This window comes from Oenanthe melanoleuca, chromosome 5, assembly GCF_029582105.1.
Source record: "Oenanthe melanoleuca isolate GR-GAL-2019-014 chromosome 5, OMel1.0, whole genome shotgun sequence".
NCBI classification, from domain to species: Eukaryota; Metazoa; Chordata; class Aves; order Passeriformes; family Muscicapidae; genus Oenanthe; species Oenanthe melanoleuca.
The window spans coordinates 30,604,335-30,630,769 of NC_079339.1; the positions used below are offsets into that span (position 1 = coordinate 30,604,335).

Genomic DNA, 26,435 nt, shown 5'->3' on the forward strand with positions numbered 1-26,435 from the left:
CTATTCATGGCATAAAAGGAGGTTATTTTCAGGGTAAAGGAACTTGTGAAAAGATAATTGGTTAGACTAACATTCTCATTGACCTAATTTGCATTAAATATGCTACTGTGAATTGTAGTTATGCTTTTCCATTTGAAAGGCATGCTTTGTTAACTTACTTAAAGAGCCTAATTAAACTGCAGTTTAAGTCACACTCTTTTTAATTCAGCAATACAATATTTAACTGAGGATCTGTGATTACCAACTTTGTGAGTGTGGACACTCCTAAACCAGTGGATTGATCCCAGTGGATTTTCCAGATGAAGTAGGGTGATTTAGCTAGTTTACATCTGATCATTCTCAGATACTGAAAGCATGTAACTAAGCCTTTAGTTTAATTTTACTCTTTTATAAGAGGAACTTGAGCAATAACTAGAGCAGTCCTGGGAATATTGGAAGAAAGTACCTACTCCTTTCTTGTAGTAGTAGGAAGACTGAGGACCATTTTGTTTCCAGTAGGACTTTGTAAATGTGAATAAACAGAGCCTTTTATTTATGAGCTGTTGAAACATTAATTTGCAGATTTGCATACCCATTTTAAAATCACAAAAATATTTTTACCTCTTTGGTTTTCAGAACTAGTTATTATGTATTAGCAGTACTCAAGATATTTTGAAACAAAGGCATTTATTTCCTCCTGTGCAATGAAGGGTGAGGTGCCTTTGCCAGTAGTGAGACAACTGTAAGTGCTCAAGTTAAGTGTTTGCATCTGCAGGTAGATGCATAAAGATATAGGGCTGTATTTTTCCATGCTGATAAGCATCCCTAGAAAAAGCATGGAACCTGGTGTTTGCATTGTATGAACTGCAGTTTTGTAAAATTAGCCACCTTATTAGATATCTAATTGTTCATTTCAGTGCTTCTTTTTAATTTTTGGCACTTTTACTGTTTGATAAAGGCTGTTTTCAAAATAGCTATTTCTGGAGACACAAATATAAACTAAAACATATATGATCAGGCAAGGTTGTATATCAGAATGGCTTTTTTTTTTTTTTTTTTTCCTAATACAACTCCTGAAATAGTTATTTATCCTTAAATTGCAATCTAAGGAGAAACATCTTACTCTGTACCTTTGGCCATCATCTTGCAACCCTAATCTTTCATGTTTCCTCTGTCACAGACCTTACTGGGTTTTTTTTAGTTACCGGAGTTGTTGTATGTTTTTTTCAGTAAATAAATTTGTAAGTCTATCTTTTGTAACACAGCATGGTGCTGCAGTAAAAATACTGCATTTCAAGCAAAATGATAATCCAGTGCCCCTTATAGTAAGAAAAGGTTTCTGCTGTCTTGAAGGAATGTGGAAGGTTAGAAGATCCTGTCATTATGCATTTAACTTAATTAATCCTATTTAAGGGTTTCTTTTAATTCAGTCCTTTTTACATATGAATTGGAATTTGGGGTTCAGTGCCTGTTTTTGATGATGTGCTGGAGGAGGGAGTAGCTCAAGAGAGAGAATATAGCTACCAGACAACAGGAAGTCTTTATTTGGCTTGTACAAAGTGATTAAAAAATATTTATAATCCATTTTTAGAAATATTTGCATGTTGGCAAGAGAAAGTCTATCTACAGAACTTTCAAAGCTGTTCATAAGAAATTCACTGTATGAATACTGTTTGTATTCCTAGTATGTTGTCCAGATTGGACTTTTGAATGAAAATCCTGCATGTTGGCATTGCACCTAACAAGTTTTGCATTTGTTGCCCCTTTTTAGTACTGTTTTGCAGTAAGCAATTAAAAGTCCCGTAGAAGTTTGGTATAAATAAGTTTAATATTGTGAATACAAGCAGCATTAATATTAAACTGAAAAATTTTGAAGAGGTGAGATTTATTTCTTGAATTTACATTTTTAGGGTTGGGAACTTCAGAGAAAACTTTTTATTATTTTTTAAAATAAATATATTTTTACTTTCTTTTCCTTAGGAGATTCCTTTACACAGTTTCGATTTGCTGATGAGAAAGAATGGGATAAAGAAAGTATATGCCATAAGCAGGTAACAGAATTATCATTCAAATGATTTATATAGATAACCACCTGGCAGAGAATATCTAGGCAGTTATGCCTTCAGCAACAAATTATTGATACAATAATAGGATTCTTTACTCTGTATATTTTTACCAACTTCTCTTTAATGCTGGAGGCTCTTGTCCTTGGGCCTTGTCCTTTTTTTGCCTACTGAAGACTAATCAAAGCTACAGGCTCAGTTTTTAAGTAATGTTGGGAGGAAGGAACAAGAAAACCCTCCAGTGAAGAGAAAATAAGGGACTGTCTCTGCTTTACTGACATAGGAATTCAGCATTCCTCTTTCAGCTGTATTCAAGAGAAAAGTGTTTAATAGAATGATTATAGCAAAAACCTGTAGGAGGATATTCATATATTGGACTGTGAAACATTCTAGTTCCTTCGAATTAACAGTTGATTTCCAGTGGTTGAAACTTCATGCCCTAAATAATTAGGACACCAACTATATTTTTTGTATATGAATCCTTTATGCTTGACTAAAAAGGAGTGCAGCGATAGAAATCTCCTGTTTATCAGGATACCTTAAAGTGTCTCTGCAGCTGTCTTCCTTGTCCAAGTCACCTAAATTTTTGCAAAATATATGCTTTTGTCTTCCAGACTTTTCTGTGAAACTCTGCTTGAGTGTTTCTTGTAATGTCCACTTGTATTCAATTGTTAAATATTTTAAATTTATTTTCTAAGATTTTAATTACAACAATTACTCCCTGGGAAGTGGTATTTAAAGGTACTTTAGAGTCACAATGTCATTAAAGTTAGGAACTAAACCCAAATACAGCATTTGTTTAAACCACCACCTGTTTCTTTAGTGGAACACAGGCTTTCAGTGAGTATTTTTTCATATCAGTTCTTCCATTCCTAGGGTGCAGGATGGTGTCAGTATCCCAAATATTAATTTAATGTAATGCATTAAAATTATGAGGGTTTTTGTTGATGGATTTTTTTGTGTTTGGTTGGTTGTTTTGGTTTTTTTCACAAGTGTACTATGTGTTGAATTGTGTTGCAGTTCTCTGCACTTTCTGTTGACTGCCAGTCTTTGGTCCAGGCCCTTCAGGAATTGCCTCTGCATCTGAGGCTGAATGTAGCTGCTGAACTTGTGCAGGTAATGCTGTGAAATTTCACAAGAAAATGCAAATATTTGATGAGAAATAATGTGTGCAAGAATGATTAGTCTTCTAACAGGAGTGTATAATATAAGTAAATGCATTCATTTAGACTGGTTTGTTAAGTGGCATGTAATGCAGGATACCCCCCTCTATTGACACATTTTCTATGCTTATTTGGCCTTAAACAAAATGTCTGGATGTGCAGCACATTAGATTTGAAATCAGGTGTCAGAGTGTTTGACATCGAATGATTGCACTGTTTTTGTGTTTGCTTCTCTTGTTAGCAGCTGTTAACAGCTTGCACCAAAATTTTCTAAGTGCTTTCATATTCTTCCTGCTAATTATATTAATTGTGATTTAATCTTCGATATAGCTAATATCAACATACATGTTTTTTTTCCATTTATCAATCCTTATAGGTAAAACTTTCACTTGTACAGGTAAAGAAAATATCATTTATTCTCCAGTGGTGTGATAGCAACAATATTAGTAAAATATTCCTTCAAACGGAGAAAAAGAAAATACTAATGTAAGGGAAAAAGAGCCAGTGAGACTTAAATATAAAACCAAAATTTTTTGAAGGATCCATATGCCCAAGCAAGGAGAAGCATGGCCCTTACAGGATTAAGACTTAGCCCTAGGGAGAAGGACTTCGGGGGTGTTTGTGAATTAAATGATCAACATGACTCAGCAATGCACGGCATGTTTCAAAGGAAACCTGAGCATCAGGTGAGGGAGGTGATTCTCACTGTCTGCTCTGCCCTTGTGAGATCCCACCTGGAGAGCTGCCTCCAGCTCTGGGGTCCTCAGCACAAGAAAGACATGGGCCTGTTGGAGTGAGTGCAGAGGAAGGCCACAAAGCTGATCAGAGAGCTGAAGCACCTCTCCTGTGAAGACAGGCTGAGAGTTGGGGTTCTTCAGGCTGGAGAACAGAAGGCACCAGGGACCTTACAGCACCTTCCAGTACCTTAAGCAGGTCTACAGAGCAGAGCTGGAGAGGGACTTTTCACGTGGACATGTATAGATAGGGCAAAGGAAATAGCATTAAACTGAAGGAGGGTTGGTTTAGATTCAATTTCAAGAAGTTCTTGACTGTAAGAGTGGTGAGGCACTGGAACAGCTTTCCTAGAGAAGCTATGGATCCCTATCCCTGAGCTCCCTGTGCCTGGAAGAATTCAATGCCAGGTTGGATGAGGCTTTGAGCAATCTGGATTAGTGGAAAGTTCCCTGCCCATGGCAGGCAGCTCAGAACAGGTAATTGTTGAGGTCCCTTCCAAACCAAACCATTCTATGATTCTGTCAGTATCAGTGTTAGCATACAATCTCGTATTCTGTACTGAGGGATAAAAGGAGCTTTTATTATGCATTTGCTTTTGTAAAAGTATCAAGATAACGTTAGTTTACTTTTACTTCTGAATTTGATTCTGATCAAATTTCCTGTCCCTTCTTAAGTGATCAAATATAGGAAGTATGAATTATAATCCAAATTTGACAGAATAGTAATAATAGGTCATCATTATAAGGACTCAAGTCCTTTCTTGTTCTCCTAGGCATCAACACCTCTAGAGATCCCACAGATGAAATCTAAAATTTTTGAGGATGGGAAGAAGAGAGAGCAGCTGTTTCGACAGTCTCTGGCTCAAAGTGAAACTGGGTTGGTCTCCCATCCTGTTGGTAATTCTATTGCTCCATCGGAACCTGGGAGTAAAAATGGCTCTAGGGCAAATGCAAGACAATCATTTCAAAGCATCCATTCACTACCAAATCAAGACACTGACCATTTGGATGAAGAACTAGATCTTCTCCTGAATCTAGAGGCTCCCATTAATACAGAAAATAGACCTGCGTCCGGTACATTATCCTGCAGCATATCAACTGAGAAAGATTCAAAAATTGATTGTAAGGAAAATGGTAAGTTTTCTACCCAGCATGACCTTATTTAATTTTCATTGCTCTCTGTTTTGGTGTTGTTTTTGAATTTTTGATTAGCTGGTCAACCATACTGCTCTCATCATCTCTGTCACACTGCATTTCATTTATCTGGGGCTGTGTTCTGGTCCATTTGTTCATTTTCAGTTTTAACTCCTCACTAACCTGAAGTGTCACCATTGTTAGTTCACTTTAAACATTAAGTGAAATTCTTCTGCAAAACAGCATTGGACTTATTATGCAAAACTATGCAGGACAGAGGTGGTATGGAATTGTTTCCAGAATTTCAGTCTTGTTGTTTTCACTTCTCTAGAGCCTTTAAAAGTAGATATGCCTGAAGAGAAAAGCACATCATCACAGCAGCAGCAAAGTGCATCAAAAGATGTTACTGAAGAAGAGCTTGAAGATTGGCTGGACAGCATGATCGCCTGAAGCTCAAATTTCCTCATATGAATAATTGAATATAGCAAACACTACTTGAATCTTTCTTTATCTCCTTGTTATTTTCTTTCTCTGTCTGCCAAATGCCTGTTTTTCTTTGCTGGCACTTAAAATTTTGTGCAACCAAAATTAATCTAGATGAGATTAAAAATTGTTGAAGACTAATGTTATTATTAGAAAGTTCTAAAATTTGTGATGAAGTTAGAGTTTTCTTCACTAAAGAAGCAGGCTACAGTGCAGAAAGAGAACAATTATTTCAGCTTGTGCTTGCTCTATGTAATCCTTAAAATAAAGTTGTGGATGAGCAATGAATATTTGTGTTTTTAGTTACCATTGTCACAAAACTCCATATTGTAGAATAATGGGAAAGATGACAGCAACAGTTATATTTGGTTTATAATACTTTATTGCAGTGGGCACTTTTTATTAGAAGGAAAAAAAGCATAATCCTAGCAACTTCTACTTGCAGGTGACTGTAGAGCATTTTTTTATTTTGGCCTAAGATTTAAGTTGTGTTCATTTTGATACAGTGTATGTCTTTTAACAACAGCATCTAATAAGCTGTTATTGAAGGTAGTATATAAACAAACTTCAAGTGTAATTTGATACAGAAAGACAGAAAAGCAATACAGTTAATGGGTCTGTTCATCTAGAACACTAACAAAAAGTTTGCATAGCTATGTCTACACAGATTTTAAGGCACTTTAATGTTTCAAGGTTGACAAAGTGTTTGAAAATTATTTATTTTTAACTGCTTAAAGCTTTTCAAACTGTATCTTAATACATTCACTAGCAAATACTGTGGGGAAAAACTAGACAGCAGTTAATTGAACTGTTTTTTTCTGAGGTATGGTCTCTGATGTTCAAGTTCTTCAATGTCAGATGTGCAATTAAGATGCCTTTTAGCCCTTTCAACTGTACTGCCAAACACCAAGTTAATGATGTGGTTTAAAAGTTGTTACAATTTTAGGCCATGTTTGAGCTGGAAGGCTTAAGTTAATCTGGCATAGTTTTTGCTAATTAAAATGCCAACAAAATACCTGTTTCATATGTGGTAGGTACAAAAAGCATCTGAAATAGTGTCAAATTTTATGTGTGTCTTGAACTTTGAAGACATTTAAAGCAAATACAAGCTGTGAAATTACGCCATGAAAAGAACACTTCTTTTTTTTCTTTTTTTTATACTGGATCTTAGCAGTTCATGAATAAATCATTTCTTTTGTGATATTAGCCAAGTTGATCCTCATACTGTTTTCGGAAGCAGTCCCCTGCTGGGAAAAAATCCCAACATCTTTCTTGGTACATCTTCCACACAAATGATTCCTGAAAATGAGAAAGAGTATTTATTTGACCAGTCACTGTGCAGTTAGTGCTGTAGATAAACTTTTAACAATAACCATATATTGTGCCTGCTGCCATGGAGTAGAACTCTAAAGATGCTGGAACTCAAAAAATTGTAACTCAATAATGTTTATAAAAGTTTTATACTTCAGTTAATTCAGTACTACTGAAATTTAAGCTCTATTAGTAAAATATCTAAGTATAAATTAATCAGTCTATGTATATCCGACCAAACCTGTTGATAAATTTGTATATAAGCAAATGTGTTTTGCTTTGAATGGAAAACAAAGGTGCTTCAGTAATGTTTGCCTAAGAGCTTCTTATTAGAGATAAGATATAATTAAGTTCCAGTTATTTTCTTATTTATTTACCTTTAAGGCCTAACAATGCAAAACATACAGTCACCCAAATACTTATCTATCTACACATATATATAGATTTTCACTATAAATATACTAGCTTAACTATTTTTGGGAATAAACTACACCTAGTGCATTTGAGATTTTCTTTTCAGAGATAAGATGACAGTAAGATTACTACTAACTTCTGACAGAGTTCACTGCTGGGTGAAATAGCATAGTGCAGCATTACACACACCCCCCCCACCCCCCTCCCTTTTGTTTTAACCCTTCTTTTCTTTCACTGGCAGTGGTCTCTTGGGAGAGTGGCATCTCTACACTTCTCAGTGGTACATCAGTTCCACCTGCTGGTACACAGCTACAAGGCTTGAGAAGAAAAAAATATTGAAAGATAAGCTTAATGTTTTTTCTTAAGTTTTATTTTTGACTCACCTGGCCAGTATGCTCAGTTTCATCCTTGTTAATTAGGTACATTAAGAAGAACCTGAAACAAGCACATCAAGTGTGTATTAATGCAGGAAACACAGTATCTCTGCCTGAACTTTTCTAGTCTGGGGTATGTGAGGAAGATTATGCCAACCAGCAAAGTAATGACACTGCTAGGCATCTAAAGTGCTTATTTTAATGGAAAAAATTCTGTCCTAAAGCATGTCTTCTGTGAAAGTGCCAACAGATAAAAAATCTGTAGAAGTAGAAAAATGCATTTTAGCATTTCCTTCATTTCAGTGTGAGGAGCAATACCTGAATTTGGCATATGCCAAATTCTGAGCACATATGCTCCAGCATCTCACCTTGGAAGAAGTTACTATGACTACTGCAAGAGAAGTGTGGTAAATACTGAGCTACACCAGGAATTCTGAACACTGCTGCTGTACAGCTCATAGGCTCAGCCTGTCCTTCCCCAACACCTGTGCTCAGTCAAATTTTGAGAGCTTCAGCTAATTAGGAAGACTGTACAGAGAGCCAGCTGTGGTCTGTTTAGGGGTAATACTGCTCATGGTTGGACAGTTTTGATGCAGTGCATTTGGAACTGGGCTTAGTATGTGCTTTCATTGTGGAGGAAGGAAAGTACACTTTAACACTTGTCTAATCAAAGGGTAACCTGGGTAAAAAGATTGTTCATTATATGTTCTATTATAAAGAAAAAGGCCATTTTTAATTTATGGTGAATTGCAGGTTCCCATTGACAACTAAGCGTTTCAATATATTAAGAAAAGCTTGGATATTGTAGACTGGCAAAACTATGAATATTAATATAAATTTGCATCACACTAATCAATTGATTTTTAATTTAAAAAAGTTCAGATGCAGTATTCCAGAGTCAGACTGCTATAAGATTTCACTAGCTTTTCCTTTCATTCTGCTGGCACAATGCTCATATGATTAATTATCTTTGCTATATAAGTAACAAATGCAACAAGAAAAACTTTTTTAATATCCTCTTAGATATGCTCTATATTTATAATGAGAGTGGAAGAGCACTCTCTTGGGAGTTTGGTATAGTCTAAACATGTACAGCTCCTGAGTGCCTCAAGGTTTCAAAAAGCTCCACTGTTACTAAAGACCTATAGGAGTTAATTTTTTTGGAGCTTATCTTTGAAGAACTTTCTAAAAGTACCTTTATTTGCTTTGTTTTGGTTTGGCTTTTCTTTTTTTGTCAAATTGAAGCCAATTTTCTATGGTCTCATCAGCATTACCAAGCCCTTAGAAGTCACAATCAAAACTTCCAAACTAAAGCAACTTACTAAACTGTCCCCTGTCCTTCCCCATATCTGGCTTTCCTCCCAGCAGAATAAGGAGTTGATGTGCCTTCTGGTCTCACTAAGGTACCTCATGTGCAAGGTGAGCACTAAAGGTAACTAGCAGTATAGAATAGAGGAGGGAAGACCAGAAAGGAGAGGACATATTCCTCAGTTTTAAAGAATTCTGCCTTGGTATTTTCAGCAATGTGTGTGCCTAAATTACACTACATCTGAAAGGTCTCTTTATCACAATTCCAATTATAAAGTGTACTTACAGATAGTTTGCCAAGTTATGTTCTTGCAAAGTATGTGTTTCAAAGCCATGTGGGGTTGTGTCAAAGTAGTCATTGCCGATTCCACAAATAAAGCATTTGGTCTGAAAGTCAAAGTTATGGTGGATTTTAACTCAAAGACAATAATTGGTGACAATCTAGTTGAAAAAGAGCAATGAAAAATGTAACATGCTTCCTACCTCCATGTCTTCCCTCACTTGTTCTTGCTGGTCTCTTAATTCACCAAAAGCATCAATAATCAGACCTATTTCAAGTTGAAAAGTAGCAACACTTCAGTGCTTAGCAATATCCATATTGCAAGTAATGTCAGTCCTCCAGTGTCTAGAATTTAGTGTACTTATACATACAGGCACAATCTTGAGAGCAGAAAAACTTTTTTGTGCTTTATTATAGTCCATTTAACCTTACACAAGCTCATCTTTTTTGTTGCCATGAATGAAATTAATTTTCACTCTCCTTCTCATGAAACTCTTATATCCCAAGTCGTATTCAACAGACAGCTCTGCTCCCACAGCCCACCTTGGACAGTTTGTGAGTCTGCTTCACATTTGAAGCATCACTCCTCCACTTACAACGTTTTAAGAAAAGAATTGGATCATTCTAGGGACTGTGACATTTGCAACTTTTTCTCAGTATAGATGTGTTACATTTTTTCTTTGCCACCAGGTTGCCATAAAACAGTGTGTTTTTTTCCTAACAGCCTGAGAAGAGTTTATGCAATGAGTGTTGAATGCTGCCCATCACCAAAGAGGAGTTTTGTTTGTTGTGAACCACAACTGCAAACCAATTAAAAAACCAACCCAGCCTCTAAAGAAAGGTGGAAATGGCTATGTGGCCGTGCTGACTTTCTCCATGTCATTTACCCTTTTCAACTGGAAAGCCTCCATTCTCCAGTCAGCTGTAGTGATTACAGGCTAAAAGTGGGAAGAATGTCTTCAGCAAGGCTCTCCCAAGTTTAATGCTTAGTATAGGAGAACAGTGATCCTGCACAAGGTTCACCATTGCTGGATATTTATAAAAGTGTTCATAAACACTGCAACCCATGCAAGTTACATTCCTTGTGCTTTGACTTTGTGTAGTGCTTGGGAAAATGCATATTGTGTGTGAATTAATATAAAATTATTACTTTCAGAATTAATGATTTTATAAACTCAGAAAAAAGTCTTTCCAGCAAGACTGCTAAATTTACCTCGAACATAAATATGGTTTTCAATGATAAATTAATTTTGAACAGTGTCTGCTAAGGTAAGTGATGGTACCTTGAATAATGGCCAGTAGGATAACAATGACAAAGAAGAAAAATGTGATGTCAAAGACAATTCGGTACATTTCATAAGGGTCTCCAGCAGGATCCTCAATTTCATCTCCAATGCCACCACCAGCTCTTACACCCACATACATGTGGAACAGGTAACACTAAAAAAGAGAGAGGAAAATTCAGATATATTTACCATGAATTAGTCTTTTTTTTCTTTTTTCTTTTTTTTTATTATTCTGCTCTGCTAATTCTCACACACTATCATTCCTCATGTATCAAACACCCTACACCAAAAATTTGTTACTCTCTTAACTAATGTGATTCCACCTTCAGGCACACTTACTAAGAGGGAGTGTCAGCATCAGCTGTTACCTGCTTCTCACTCCCTGGGTCTTACTTTCAGCTGAGACTATTTTGGGAGTATTTTTCTTGTAAATACTGTTAGTGTATTCGACTATATTCTACTCCTTATATTAATTCCTAAGGTTCTATCTTGCTCTGACTAAGCAGAGGACATATTTTAAAGTCTTGCAGTGAAGTTCAGGAATGTGGAAAATACTGCCATAAAATAAATAGTGGGATATTCACAACAAGTAGATCTACCTGTGTGTAGGAGTTTCTAGATAAATTATTTTGCAATACTAAATGTATGATTTATGATATTGTAAATTAGTTGTGATCTGTGAAACAACTGTGTTCAGTTCAATGCAGAAGAAATTACTTTACAAAAGTATTGTCAAATTTTTTGAACATATAAACCTTAATCGAAAAATCTTTAATAATCTATATTTTTAAGCTCTGTAAGTATTTTGGAATAGAATCTTCTGCAGGAGTGATAAACTACTGATGTTCCTGTATGATTTGCTACAGAATCTTGTAAACTACCTCAGCCACTCAATGTGGGTTAAAAACAATATCAATCTCTAAGCACAGACAGTTTTCTGGAGTCGCATTAGACAGCAGTGGGTGTTAAATAATGAGTATAAAACCTGGCATTAGCAAACACCAAACAGAATTATACATCTATTTTTGTAATGCAATTTTGCTGATAACATAAGATGCTAGTACTTGTGTAATTGTGGCTTAGAATTGATTTACCTCACTTGTTAGAGTAGTTTAAAATGGAGTACAGTTTTATTATTTTAATTATTCCTACACTTATTTTATGACCAGGCCATAGAATTCAGCTCACAAAGTTTGGGCAGGTTTCATAATTTCTGTAATCTGCATGTCTAACCTGCACTGAGTGTTTAAAAGAAAATCCAATAGGGAGGATCATTCTGCGAAGTCTATGATACACTTCTGTTCTGAGGTATTTTATTCTGTCTTTGGTGTAAAATGCAGGGCAGAGTTTCTGTTCCATGGCAGATATCAGCTGGCCCCAAACTCAGAATATTACATTTTTAATATCTGAATTTGTATTTTCTGTATACAGAAAGAAAATCAAATCCTCGTCATATATTTTTTTAAAATTAATTAATATATATCTCTAGAGTATGTGTTATTTTGACAGAAATAAGTCAGTGGCAATGGGTAGAAATCAGATTGTAAATTGGTATAATAAGATTGTCACCCAGAATAAGTTGTAATTTCTACTTTCTCACCCTTGACTTTTTCATGACTAAATTACTAATTTCAATTTTGGAACAGGCTTTTATAACTAGTGCCAATAACATCACATAATTCATATAACCTTAATAAGGATGGGAAGAGCTTGCACACTTGTGAACTTTGGGGACAAACGGGGTTTCTTTGTTGTTACAACACAGCTTCTTTTTGAAGTTCTGACCAGTTTATCAAGAAATTCCTTTTTACTTGGAGGGTTTGTCATCCTCAGCTTTTAGAGCATTGTGGCACACCATAAACCACAGTATTTAGCATAAAAATTCAGAATACCATCCTACATCTATTTGATGTTGAGTTTAGACCACTGGAAAATGCAGAGGGAATTTCAAGACTATTTCCAAAATGACACGTATCGAGAAGAGCCCAATGGATTTAACAACAAACACATCCTTTCTTACTTATCATTCTGTCTAAAGTATCCATTTGAAAATTCAGGATGATATTTGAGGCATGCAGGTGATGTTTTAGTTACCGTCATCATGTCATCACACTTCATGTCTGGTTCATCTTCATCTTCGCTTTTGTTGTAGAATTTGCGGAAGAAGTTGAAAGCCACCACAGTGTAAAGGTACACGACTACAGCCAGGAGTCCCACAGTAAGAACAAGCTGAGTGTGGAGACACGACATGAAAATAGGTTTCAATATCATTTTGTCAGAAGAAACTTGGTTCATTGCCTTAAATACTGAAAATGGGTCACATTGTACATTTTCCAATAAGGAAACTAAAGACAAGTTACGTGTGTATCACCAATGCAATTTTTTTACACTATGTAGTTTAAAAGTTTAATTATAGTAACTTGAAACACTGAATATACAATAAAAATCAAATAATACAAATAAAACCCTTTAGATGATTTGACAATTTCAGCTGGGACTTATTAGGACTTATAAAGACTTATCATAGTCTATTTTCTCTTCCAAAGCACTTTAGCAAAACCATTCCTAAAATGGAGAGAAAATTTTTTTAGATAAGTAATTACTAGGTCCTGTCTGTAAGAAAATAATATCATTAGGTGAAAAAGTTTAGCGGTTCATGAGACTAGATTATATTGTCTATTGAAGTTGTTAGAAGATATAGCTCTGGAGTTTACTGAAAGCTACATACTGTAAAAAATGCAATAAAAAATGCAACAAGTGTATTTACTATTTAAAAGAAACATAAGAGTATTGAAGGACAAGCTGATCAGTTATCACTATCTTCAGATCTGTCAGCATGCTCCCAAAGTGACCATTTCAATTCAGAAATCTGCAGCTGTCCTTCAGTGTTCATATTTACTAGCCAGAAAAGCAACAGGATTAGAAAAACTATTCATTGCTTGTTAAGAATGTAAAAGCCATGGTCTTCAGTTAAATCAATTTTGTCAACTGTGCTCAGTTTTGACTATTGCATTTTTTAAAAATTCATAAGGAAGATACATAAATCATTACAGTCATTAAAACTAATATGAAATTGGTCATCCTGAAGTAAAACAAATAGTATAAAATCAGAGATTTCATCTGTTTGTGTGATGATAACACATCATCACCTTGTGTGGGTGTATTTTTATGTGTCTTCCAAAACATCATGGGGTTTAAAATGTTTTGACAAATCTAGCAGAGCTTAGGAGTGGGCTTAGAATATGTTACTGCATATGAGAAGGAATGGAATGTGTATGTTTGAAATTGGATTTTGGGGAATGTAAATTTCTGAAATGTGAGTTTAAAACTAACCATCAACCTTGGCTTTTGTTGCTATGCGAGCTAGGAACATGGAGATCAGGGCATGATTTCCTGCAGAAATTTTAACTGATGGTTTTAGGAGTACATATTATTTACCTGATTTTTGCATGACAAAGTGCCATAGAAGCATATTCCACAGTGCAGAATGCCCACACCTCTGAGCACATTCTTATTACCCAGGTATTGAAATCTCAGTGCCCAGATGAATATTACTACTGTAGCTAAGGAGGAATTATGTATTCTTAATATTTATCACCAATCAGCTCATCATTGAGAATATAGAAGGAGCTGGTTAGGTAATAATTAATATTCTTGTATATTTCTAAAATTATGTGTTTTCTATTGTGTATAACACTTCATCTGTCATTACTTGGTGGGTATAGATTGTTACAACTTCATAGGATTTAACATGTATTAAGTGTGCTGCAGAAGATATGATCAATCATGATAAAAATTAATTGCATTCCAATATTTCCAGTACAACAAATATTTTCCCAGTACTTTTAGAGAGTGTATTTATTTTCAAACCTTTGCATGTAGCACTAACCTGTTTGCCATTGTGAGTCACTGAAGACAAAATAGTTCTTAATGTCTTAAAACCCATAGCAATATCCAGCAGATGAGCAGCAAAGAAGAAGTTATTGTAGTGTCCAAGGATGGACATAGTTGTGTACCAAGCTAAGTATAAAAATGACTGCAGAGAAAGTGAAAATTGGCAGAGGGTTAGCAGGTGCTGATGTGGTTTATTGGATCCAGAATGTAGTGTTTTTAATTCACTCAAGTTGTTATAGGACACTTTGCCTATATAGGGATTAAACAGCTCAATCTTCACCCAAGTTTTGAAAATTGCCAGTGATGGAGGGGGATGTCACACTGCTTTGGCCCTTGAAAAATGCTGAGACCAGCCTCACTCAACAACCCCAAAAGCAGACATCACAAGGATGTGAAAAACCTGTGTGTCTGACAGCCACTGGCACTGGCAGGGATGTGGAATGCAGGTGTTTCCTGATAGAGCAACCAGTGATTGGTAATACCAATGACTTGTTTTAAGATGCATGGTGCTCTGCTGAGCTAGCATGACTAGCCTGGGAACATTGAATTCCATTCAATCACTTTGTGTTGTAAAAGCTCAGTCCCACTTTTCAATGGCAGGGATTTCCAGCACTCCCAGGGTATGTGGAGATTCTTTACTTGAGTGGGAAGGGTTACTCCTTGAGGCTGAACCGAAGAGGTTTGCCCACTGTCACTCATATGGGTAAGTAACCATAATTATTAAGCTACCTTTTAAACCATTAATTTAATAAATAAAGTACTGTAGTAGCAGTTATAACCATCTCTACAGTGCAGTATATAATTCTGATTTAAATAGCCTTCAATCACAAGACAGAAAAAAATATTTTAAAATAGCTCTGTAATACAATATTATTTGTGTATGTTTGTTTAAGATAAAAGCAGATGGTGAAGGACATACGTGTTTAGAGTAAATCAAAGCATATTCCTCTAGGCTAACATACTCACATTATCAGTGAAAACAACTCCGAGCTTCCAAATGTGGTACTTTGTATCAATGGAGCTTAGCCTAAGAAATACAGAATTTTTGAAATGCATAAATGTCAAAAATAAATATTGATTTCTGTATTTATAAACAGCAAACTAGTTTTGGCACTTTTTGCTGAAGATGGTGATATAAATAAATTGTTCATTTTTTGAGTGATCTGGGTGCTTAATTTTTTAGAGAGTATTCATTAATTCTGAGCACCAGAAAGAGTTTCTAAACCAACAAAACTGGTGTAACAATTTCAGGAAGATGATACTGCCATATTCCAGACTTAAAAAATTAAAATCCGTACCAAAAGTTGTGAAATGTGGAAAACAGATTGCTTAAATTCAAGAGATAAGTGTTCTGTCTAGAGTGAAATATTGCCAGAATAACCAAGAGAAAAGGTAATGCCTTCTGCAATATTCTAAATACTTTAATAACCATTGGATGATATGCAAAGGGAAATCTTTCTCGTGCATCTTACATATTGAGAAAACCAACTCTTGTAGGAGCATAAATCATTTGGGACTGGGACATTTTCAAGTTCTCATCTTGGCTAAGTCAGGAAAACATCTCTGAATCTCTACTAGACACCCGTTATCTAGTTATTAATTATCAATACTTTTTCTGTCCTTTGGTTTATAGACTCTGTTGTAAGACCTTTTAAATACTGCATGAATTATTGTTTAAAATTAAAGAGTGGCCATCTATATCGCTCAGCATAAATTCGCTAGTTTTTCTTACTTTTATAACACAACTGTGTTTTAGAACAAACAAAGAGCTATTTTATTTTATTTTCACATTAGGATGACGTCCATTTGAATTTTCCATGTTGAGAAAAACATCACAACTGTTTCAAAATGAAATCCAATTTTATCTTTGATGGTGAAGTTATACCAACACATAATTTGTCTGTGAAGTTCAGAAGTCCTACCATGACACAAGAGATGCCTCTTCTGGTTCACTCTCTTCCACTGGACTGAAATCTAGGGCACTTTTGTCCAAACCCAAAAGTTCTGCAATGCGCTCTGCTCCATATAAGTCTCCATACTTGTTAATAACCTAGAAAGGGAAGAAGAAAAGCTTTTGCTCACAGAAACTGCTTAGTGACATTTATGTACTTTAGACCAGTAGTTGTCAGGAGTTAAAAAATAAGTCCTTCACAATTAGCACTACTAGAACAGTAAGAATTCCCGGGAAACAGGGGAGCATAAAAAAGAAAAACAGAAGCATTAGAGGCTATTATCTGAAAGCTTATGTATAATTTGCTGTCATTTAAGCTGGCATGTTTTTTTCTTTTTTTAGGGCAATGAGGGGGCTTTGTATCCTAAAGATGACAACGATTGTAAATTAGACCTGCTGGCTGATTGACAGCACAAAGTTATTTCAAATGTCTGAGTCTAGGAAGGAAACCACAGCCTTCTGTCTTCCTCCCTCCTCCCACCTACACCACAGCTGCCTGCTCTCTGAGACATTTAGCAAAACAATGACTTCCATAAAACAAATTCCAGTTCTCAGTTATTTCTGTATTTATTTGTACAGAAGCATACTATATGGATATCTGAATTAACCAAATAGTAGATTATTGCTCTGAAAAACATAATAGAAATATAAAAAGCCTACCTTCCGTTTCACAAATTTGTCCCAGTAATTGTTAGGGAAGGACCTACATAGATAAGGCAAAGATATTTCAAGTTATTTAACTTGTTAGGGGAAAGGAAAAAAACAACGAAATAAAGAGAAAATACCATGTTCCTGATCATTGCAAATTTTGTTCACTCAATGCACTTCAAATTAGGAGAATGATTTCTTTTCATGTGGACAACAGCCGTTATTAATCATAATTTGCTGCAATATCATCTTCCCTCTCCACACACCTTTCTTTTTCCCATCCACAAGTATGACTGACTACAAAAGGACAGCAGGCTAAATACTATCACCTAATACACTTAACAATTCCATAATAGCAGGTTAGTCACTGTAATGTCATTTATCTCCTAAATAAATGCTTTGTCAACCCAGCCATAAATATCAAGCCAGACAATGATTATCAGAGAAAACTAAGAAAATCTTAAAGCATAAATAATTTTTAAGTTCATTGGATTACATTTCAAATGGAGGCTGAACACTTGAGAACCAGTCGACTGTTTGCCAACAGAAAATTTTAAAATGTTAAACTTGCCAAGAAAATTCAAGAAGATCATTTGCCAATATATAGCATGTATATATTTATATAGCAGTATCCAGGAACTACTCATTCTAATGATCTTACTGAATACTATATCCATTTTGAGGAATGCCAGTTAGCAGGAAACACTACAAAATTTTCTCTTATTTCCTGGAAATAACATTTACTTATACGAGAAAATATGCAGGAATATAAAAGAGAAAAATAACTATTTAAACTAAAGGACAGCATTGGTAAAATAAAGTAACTGGTAGCACAAAAAATATGAGATTCCAGAACAATGTTCTCGTAGGATGTGAGGCAAATTTCCCAATGGCTATGCTCCAACTTTTACCTTTCTGAACTGGAATTCTGAATTAAATTAATCTGGACGAAGGCAAATGCTTCTAGTGACTCAAATGGATGGTATATTCTACTCCAATGCTCTATATTTTTTTTTGCTTGATTTCTCAGGCTTTTAAGCAAAATATGTCATACTTTATCTCTTTTACCAAAAACATCCAATTATTTGTCAGAGTACATCTTTCCCACTTTTAATTACTTTTTTCCCGTTATAGAAAGCACATTTCAGTTTATACAGAACACTTGGTACTCTCCAGAAGTGGTTATTTTGATCATACAGTACTTGCACTAAACCTTGAGATTCAGTTAACATCAGAGGGAAGGATTAGCCTGCTTAAATTAGCCTTAATCTTCTGTTTAACTTCAGTAAACTGTGCAACATGCTGAGAACAGACTGTACAGCATGTCATTAGGGATAAGTTGACAATATATTTCATTAATTCATGCTTCTTTTTGCTCAAGATAAACTTACTTGGTATCTAGATGGGTTGCTATCAATAGTAAAAAAAAGTGGTTGGAAAATAAACATGCTCTTCCGTTTCCCAATTATCTTCTGCTGTAACTTTAATAAATACATGCTAGTCCATACTGCTCTATGAAATTAAGAAAGATTCTTAAAAATTAGGTGTAGGAAAACAAAACAGTCAAGAATTTCCAGTATTTTAGAAATTTTAATAATGGAAACATAGATGGAAGGGACCTTAAAGATCACCTAGTTCCAACTCCCTGCCAGGGGCAGGGACAGCTTCCACTAGACTAGGTTGTTCCAAGCCCCATCCAGCCTGGCCTTGAACACTTCAGGGCTGGGGCATCCACAACTCTGGACAACCTGTTTAAGTGCCTCACCACTGTTATGGTAAAGAACTTTCTAATAGCTGATTTAAATCTACCAGTAAATTCTGAAAAACAGTCTAGTCAAGGCATTCTTTCAGTGGGAAGAGAGCTTGCTGTGTTTGCCTGTGCCACTCCTACAAACTGCTGCAGATTGCTGAAACTCTTAGAATCAGTGTGTGACTACTACAGTATTTGCTAATGCCTACAACTTGACAGAAATTCCTGTCAGACCTACTCAAATTCTAGGAATGCTATTTTTCACTAGATTTACTCCTCTCATCACATGCAAATTTCTTTAACAAGGAATGGGAAAGAAAGGGAGGAGAATATTACTGTACAACTAAAATAGAGTCACTGAAGGGATGGAAGTTATCTTTTTAAAACTTTCTCAAGAGAGGCTAATGGAAATGTCTTGGAGAAACATTGTGAGGTAAAATACATTATCCTTGTAAACCCTAGAAAATGAAAAGGATATGGAATGTATATGTCATCACAGTATTTATTAAATAAACAGATAATATATTAGAATCTACTACTGTAGCATCTGATATAAGGTGCTAAATGCCTTTCTCTGAAATGAACTAACAGGAACAGGAAAGGTTCTAGATCAGTGGCTTAATGAGCTATAATATTTATAAGCATAGAGTATTTTAATTTTACTTACGGAGTATTTATAACAAGGCGATCCCATTGTCCTTTAATATCATCCTCAGTTGGTTGTTCAGTTATGTATAGTCCATCAAATTCCAGCTTTCTAGCTACCTCCTTTTCCCTCTTGAATACAACCAGAGGGACCTGTGAAAATGGCAGTGGCCACCTTTGTCATGGTTTTTGCATTTTTGGTTCTTTATAACACTAAAACTGTAAGACCAAACATAACACTCAAATCTCACAGTCAGATCAATGCCCAGGGAGCTTCTGAGCAGTGACCACCTTGGCAGTCAGGCCCCAACCTTCCCCCACACACTGCTTTTATTGCTGAGCATGATGTTACATGCCATGAAATATCCCTCCGTTGGCTCAGCTGTCCTGGCTGTGACCCCTCCCAGCATACCTGCTGAGGGATGCACAAAGTGGGTAAAGCAAAGAGGAAGTCCTCACACTATTCAAACATTGTCCAGCAATACCTAAATGTAGCTGTGTTACCTGTAGTGTTTTAACCACAAATCCAAAATACACACACACTGCTAGGAAGAAACTTAACTCCATTTCTGCTGGTCAGAATACAGAAAGAAAACCTCCACCTATTGAGCAGTGAGAATTTGTAAATAGCTAGGAACAGATATTCCAGTATTAGCACCACCAATCACCTTGGGAGAGAGCCAATGTCTAACATACAGATGGAGCAGTAAGATTAAGAACTTGCCTTTAAGCAGTAGTATCCAATCACACAGACAAAGGAGATGACAGTATGGATAACTGCCAGTGCTCTGAGAGCAGGTGCCATGTAGCCAGTACTTTCTTCTAAAACAAAAAATACCATGCCCTCCTCCTCTTCCTCTTCAGCAAAGGAGTTCCAGAGATTAGAGTCTTCCTCTACTTCATCAAGTGGCTCTTCTGTCACCTGAGAAAAATTCAAGCACATTGAAAACAAAATAAAAGCTTTCTCTTTAATGATACATGATGTTTGCAAAGCTGCTTGAAGGAAGATGATAGATCATTAGCTATAAAAATTCTTCGTTTGCACAGCAGAAGTTTCCACATTGTGGCATGTCACAAAAAAGAAAATCTGGAAAAAGCAAATACATGCAGTTTACAAATCTCTCTAACAGTGCCATAGCAAAACTAAAACAAATGAAAAAGTTATGCAAAAACTTGGAATTTCTTGGAAGAAGTGAGGAATGACAGGGTTATCTATGATTGAATTCAGGGGGTTTCTTGTACTCTACATAGTTCTTGGTTACTTGAGTTTAAAAAGAAGCAAAATTTTCATATAATCAACTTATACACTGTTCATAACTTTTTATTTCATGACTTTCATGACTCAGTTTAGAGCTTACAAATTATATACAGTATTTCATCAGCGGACATTCTTCCAGTGACTTTAAAAACCTGCCCTTTAAAATAAAATCCCTAGGGCCGTTTTTTAACAGCTTTATCTGAAAGCTAAAGTCCTGTTCAGTCCTGTTTGACTCCCACTGACCCTTTCCCATGTATGACAGATGGACACTATTGCACTGATAGATACAAACTTTTTTTGTCCTTGCTCTGCAGCAGAGCAGGTTATCACCCTCCAGACTCAAAGAAAAGCAGAAGAGAATGGGGAGAAAAAGAAACTGGCATAGACAAAAGCAGAATTCTACCTGTATATCTGAAGTCCATCTTCTCTAACCCTATGGGAAGGAAAGACACAAGCAGGAGGCTCTAAACAGCCATAACATCTTTTTCCTGGAACGTGCACCTACATTCTGCCCAGTTTCCAGGAGATTTTTACATCTTTACCTGACCTGCCTCTGAGAAAATAATTGTGTTATAGGAGCTGCATTTCAAGGTGTTTGAGAACAGGACTCCGTTATTTCTAGACTGAGTGTTCAGCCAGCTGCTTTTGAAGTTTTTGGTTGTAAGTAACAGAATATGTAATAGAATATGTATTATTGGAAAACACAAGGTTCATCAGCATATTACAACTTTCATTCTGTATCTAGGAGGGGGAAATCAAAAGGTCCAGATTTCAGGATATAGATAAATCAGAACTCTTCTTCCAGACTTCAGATTTGTATGGAAAGGGGGAAAAATCAAACAAACAAGCAAACAAACAAAAAAACAAAAAAACCCAAAAAAAATAAAAAAGAGGCTTTTATGGAGGGAGTTCTCTTTATTGATTTCTAACCTGTTTAATGGATAAAGGTTGTGAAGATTCATGAAAAAAAATTGGTGGAGGCTGCTGAAGATGTTCTACTTTGTATCATCTGGTGTTATACACCAGAACCTGAAAAAAACTCTCGATTCAGGTGAACCTCTAAGGTTAGTTTGAAAGTGAATGTATAGCCTTCTTTATCAGTGAGCTAAACAAAAAGAAATGTAGCCTACTATAAAATAAAAAAGTAACTGATAATAACCAGATATCTTAATATCTTGAGAATAAATGAAAGAAAAATAATTCAAGTTTTGACATTTGAATTATTTCAGTCGGTTTCAATTTTCCCAGAACAAGATTAACAGTTCAAACAATAACAGACTTACATGATTAAATGAAAAAGTGCCTAGAAACTCAACTATAAAGGAGAAATTAAATAAGTCTCTTTTCTTTCAGCCTGAATGAAATAAAAACAGAATAGTTGCAAACATTAAATTACTGTATCCTCTGGTACTAACAAAAATATTTGAAGAAAAATGCTTAATCTTACCTTGTAAAATAGAAGAATAAAATTGATGGCAAATGCAACAAATAGAGCAAGAAACCTTAAATTGTAAAAATTTCTTGCCAAGTAGTGCTGAAAGTAAAAAACAAAAAGTAGTTAAAGGTAACCTGTGGATAATGTCAAAATAGGTATAATAGATAGCAAGATTTTTACAACAGTAAATACACAATTGTGTTGCTTTCATCCACCAGCATAAGCAGGGGCATTTCTTAGAAGCCTATTCTCCCATTTCATGATAAATGAAATTTAAAATAATGGCCTTAAAATTATAAATCAGAGAAGACTGAAATAGAAATAAATGTGGAAAGATATGTTAGAATACTGGAAATAACTACTTGAGAGTTTTCAGAGAATTCAACATTTCATGGTTTTAAGAACAAAGAGAAATAGAAAGTAGAGTTAAAGATTCTAGAAGTTAGATTGTAGAAAATAGGAAGCTCCTAAAAAGGAGCTCAAGTGGTTAATCTCTCCTGTTAGAAATTACACACAGAAAGACTTAAGTATATAACTCTACAAAATACTACAAAATCACAGGAGGCTGACTGCAGACAATCATCTGAACACTCATGCCAATGTTCCCTTTATGATGACATTTCTCCCTTTAATTCTTTAGTCATTGAATTTTTATTTGTAGAACCCTTTTTTATATTTAAGATAAACTTACAAGCATCTTTGTTTGATAAATTTCCAAAGCTTTGAAGAAGTTAGCCATAACAGCCTCTGGCTTCTCAATTTTTTGTCCATGCCTTCTCTTCTTTTTCTTCATTTTTCCCTCTTCTAGCTGCTCATTTTGCACTTCCTTTGCTTTATCTTGCTTCTCACCATCTTCCATGCTAGAAGAAAGGTTAACTAAACAAAAATATCTACCAAAATGTGAATGCATTCATTTTGAATGAATTTTTATTAATAAATTTGCTTTTGATATTTACTTGTTATATTGTATGTAGCAATAGAGGAATTTAGTTACTCACAAAAAAGTAGTTGAGTTCATTAAATCTTGTGTTTTAATGATCCAGTATTGTTGCATGAAAATTATAGTGGGAAGTAGGGAAAGCAGAAAACAATGATAAATTGCAGAGGCTTTTAAAAGACTGGTACTCATTTTTAAAGGAAGTTATAGGAATTTTATGGGAATTTTCAAAAAGATATGGCCACAGGTCTATATATGCATAATTGTCAAGGGCCACAAAAATCAGATTACCATTGTATTGCCCAGTGAAATGGTCTGCCCTCTTTTACTATATTTACAAAATATTTAGTGTATACCTCTTAGTATATTTTCAAAATGCTGATGAGACAAAATGTTCAAAAAGTTCTTTGAATACTGAGCATTTCTTGCATTCTTTCTGGCCAAATTATTTAGCACTTGGAAGCACCAAGGATTTAAGCTGGAATTTTGTAAAATTTACTTACTCAGCCTTCTCAGCTTCTGATTTTCTTTGTGTTCCAGCTTCTTTTGCAATTTCAGATATCTGCATAAAAGTATTTTAACTGTCAAAATGGATCCATTCAAATAAAGTTCTGTTAACTGTAGTTACTGACTTCTAAGAAACAAAATAATTAATAATATTTTTATAGCATTTTGTATGTTTAGAGTGTTAGATTTTTTAAAATAGAGAGCTCAGGCTGTATTTCTACAGTGAAAATGACAGGAGTTTGTCTGATAGACTTTTTCAATATAGTATTATCAATACTCCAACTAATCCAGTTGACTGAACAAGTTGATTATACACAGTGATCGGGAAAATTATGTGACCAGCTGAGGATGAAGGTAACTACATCCAGATCATATCCTGGACACTAAAGTCACCCACAGAGATTCAGTGGAGTTACTGACTATGTGCACCATGAGCACCAGTTTTCCCATTTGCAAATATGAAACAAGAAACAATACATTAATGTTATCATGAAAAAACTGAAAAAATATCTATGTAACTATCAGATATTACAAAACCCAATTATTTGGCCATGATCAAGTAATGCAACTGAAAAGACAAATACTTAAAACAACTTTTACTTACACAATGTTTTCTTCAAGCTGTTTATCTTAACTGGGCTCATGGTTCATTAAACCTTTACTGACACACCACACAGCTCTATTAAGTGTGTGTTTACAGCTTTTCCTTGAGACAGGGAAAAACCAGTGCACAATTTTACAGATGGCTAACTGCAGCAGGGAAGCTGGGGCCTGGATATCAAACACCCTTAGGCTTGGTGTTACAGGATCTAAGTAAACTCATTGCAAAGACAGTTGGAATATCTAAGCTTCAGTGGAAGTCTGAGAGGTGCAGACCCTGACGTCCTAGACTCACAAAGAAATCTAAAGGGCTGACATTTGTCTCCATTCCCTTTTGCAAAACCCTATCTTAACTCTTACTCCTCTTCTGAATTCTCTTGAAGTGCTTTGACAGCAGTTACCTATTTTTGGTCAATACATATATACAGTTTATATGACTTCTTGCCACTACTCATCTGGATGCCTTTCACTCACAAGTACTTGGGGAAAGGATGTAGAAAAGAATTTATTAAGTTGATCTTGCCTTGTGTATCTCACATATTATCTGTGGAACTTCACCTACTAAATGATGCACATATAACTCACAAAGGGTCTCCCCTAAGATCTCAAGCTGGTGGAGGGTAATTGAGAGATCATTTGATGATGCCTGATTCTTCTAGGGGTAGGGTGGTAGAAGAATGAATAAATCACTATCCATCTTATCCATATATGCTCTCTCAGTTTTCTCTTTTCCAGGCTGAAGAGCCTTAACTTACTTAATTCCATACACAAGATTTGTTCCATATCAGCTTTTAACAGCTCACTGCTAAATGATTCAGCTTCACTCAATCTCTTCCAGTTTTATCACACTCTTTCTGAAATGAGGTAACCTGGTCTTCAAGACACAAATAAATTAAGGTTCATGGAGCATAATAATATGGGAGTTTCCTCTCTTCCTTTCTTAACTATTCAAAATTTCAGTTTGTTTGACTGACATTATCATTGAACTGATATTGTTGTACAACTCAATTATATTCCTAAGATTTCATACCTGAACAGGAACAATGAGATCAAAATGAAGCATTTTACAGGTAAAATTATAACTTTTCCTCTTGTATTCATCACTTCACTGATTTTTATCTGTTATTTTAAGGTTAACTTCACAGTTAGCTCTTGATTTTATTGCTACCAGTAACTAGATTTATCAGCAAACTGTTATGTCATTACTACATTTCTTTTCTAATTTGTGAACCCACATAACTCTCAGCACAGATTCCTGTAGAACCTTACAGTAAAAGGCTCATAATATACTATTCCATTGATTATTTTGCAGTTTCTCTGGCTACATGGTAAATGTCACACTGACCTTATCAGTACACTTTTCCAGTACATCGACCTGATTTTCTATTTCTTTCCATGTGTGTGAATTTTATCATTGCAGGTCCCTAAGAAAGATGCAGTGACTCCCTGAAGGGAATTTTTGATTCTTGCACTGCTGTTTCTGCTTTGAGCTCCACTTATTTTTCATATCCACTCCTCGAACTGGATTATGTGAGGCAGTTATATAAACAATGTGAAATGCATAGCAATTCTTGTAATTGCACTAGAATTAGTGCAAACATTGCTTTGGTAAGTTTCACTAGATAGCATGTTAGAGGTAAAAGCTGGATAAATTGCATAACTGACTTTACATTAATGACTCAAGCTTTTTGCAAAAATTAAAGAGCATTTTCATCAATAGTATCAAACACATCTGTGAGAAATGTATAAATTAAAGTGAAGCAAAGAATATTCTAAAGTGTTTATTCAGATCTGAATTTAAATATTCACTTCAACTATTGCAGAAAATGTTAAAGTGTTTACTTATACCTGCCAAAATTCTTGCATTAAAATAGTTATTTTTAAATATGAACCACATTATATTTATGGTAAATGACACAGGATTTTAATAGACTGTAATTTTTAAGTCCTCACATAAAAATGATTTAATAAACAAACAAGAAAAAACAAATGCAAAAACTTTAGTTCAGTTTAGGCAAGAACTAAAATCTGGAGAAAAACATACAAATTAGGAGAAAATAATGCACTAAGAAATTATACAGTTTAGATTAATCTTGAAAATATCTGAAAATCATATCATAAAGAGGTGGGTTAATGATGTAGGAAAAGATAATTCTGAATAACAAGTAGAAACAAACCTGAGGTGTAAAGTGAAACATAATGCCATCCAAATATCATAAATAAATTTGAGTTTTGGCATTTAGTTCTATCCACTTTTACACAGAGAAATATTCCCTTTAGT

General features: G+C 35.1%; 2 protein-coding genes across 2 annotated transcripts in view; one reads left to right on the forward strand and one right to left on the reverse strand.

The window, feature by feature from the left end:
• Window positions 1-5,844, forward strand: part of AVEN (apoptosis and caspase activation inhibitor) — a 79,029-nt gene extending 73,185 nt beyond the window's left edge. Inside the window, exons 3-6 of the mRNA XM_056492741.1 lie at window positions 1,960-2,030; window positions 3,063-3,158; window positions 4,713-5,073; window positions 5,405-5,844. Of these exons, the coding sequence (XP_056348716.1) occupies window positions 1,960-2,030; window positions 3,063-3,158; window positions 4,713-5,073; window positions 5,405-5,523 (647 nt within the window). The 3' untranslated portion in view covers window positions 5,524-5,844. The remainder of the gene's footprint in view (window positions 1-1,959; window positions 2,031-3,062; window positions 3,159-4,712; window positions 5,074-5,404) is intronic.
• Window positions 5,845-5,932: 88 nt separating this feature from the next.
• RYR3 (ryanodine receptor 3) overlaps window positions 5,933-26,435 on the reverse strand; it is a 182,835-nt gene continuing 162,332 nt past the window's right edge. The window contains exons 89-103 of the mRNA XM_056492742.1: window positions 23,551-23,609; window positions 22,802-22,970; window positions 22,123-22,209; window positions 20,142-20,339; window positions 19,440-19,570; window positions 17,035-17,077; window positions 16,346-16,473; window positions 15,390-15,450; window positions 14,419-14,565; window positions 12,624-12,758; window positions 10,527-10,683; window positions 9,447-9,511; window positions 9,250-9,350; window positions 7,665-7,716; window positions 5,933-6,855 (exon numbers count right to left, since the gene is read on the reverse strand). Of these exons, the coding sequence (XP_056348717.1) occupies window positions 6,760-6,855; window positions 7,665-7,716; window positions 9,250-9,350; window positions 9,447-9,511; window positions 10,527-10,683; window positions 12,624-12,758; window positions 14,419-14,565; window positions 15,390-15,450; window positions 16,346-16,473; window positions 17,035-17,077; window positions 19,440-19,570; window positions 20,142-20,339; window positions 22,123-22,209; window positions 22,802-22,970; window positions 23,551-23,609 (1,629 nt within the window). The 3' untranslated portion in view covers window positions 5,933-6,759. The remainder of the gene's footprint in view (window positions 6,856-7,664; window positions 7,717-9,249; window positions 9,351-9,446; window positions 9,512-10,526; window positions 10,684-12,623; window positions 12,759-14,418; window positions 14,566-15,389; window positions 15,451-16,345; window positions 16,474-17,034; window positions 17,078-19,439; window positions 19,571-20,141; window positions 20,340-22,122; window positions 22,210-22,801; window positions 22,971-23,550; window positions 23,610-26,435) is intronic.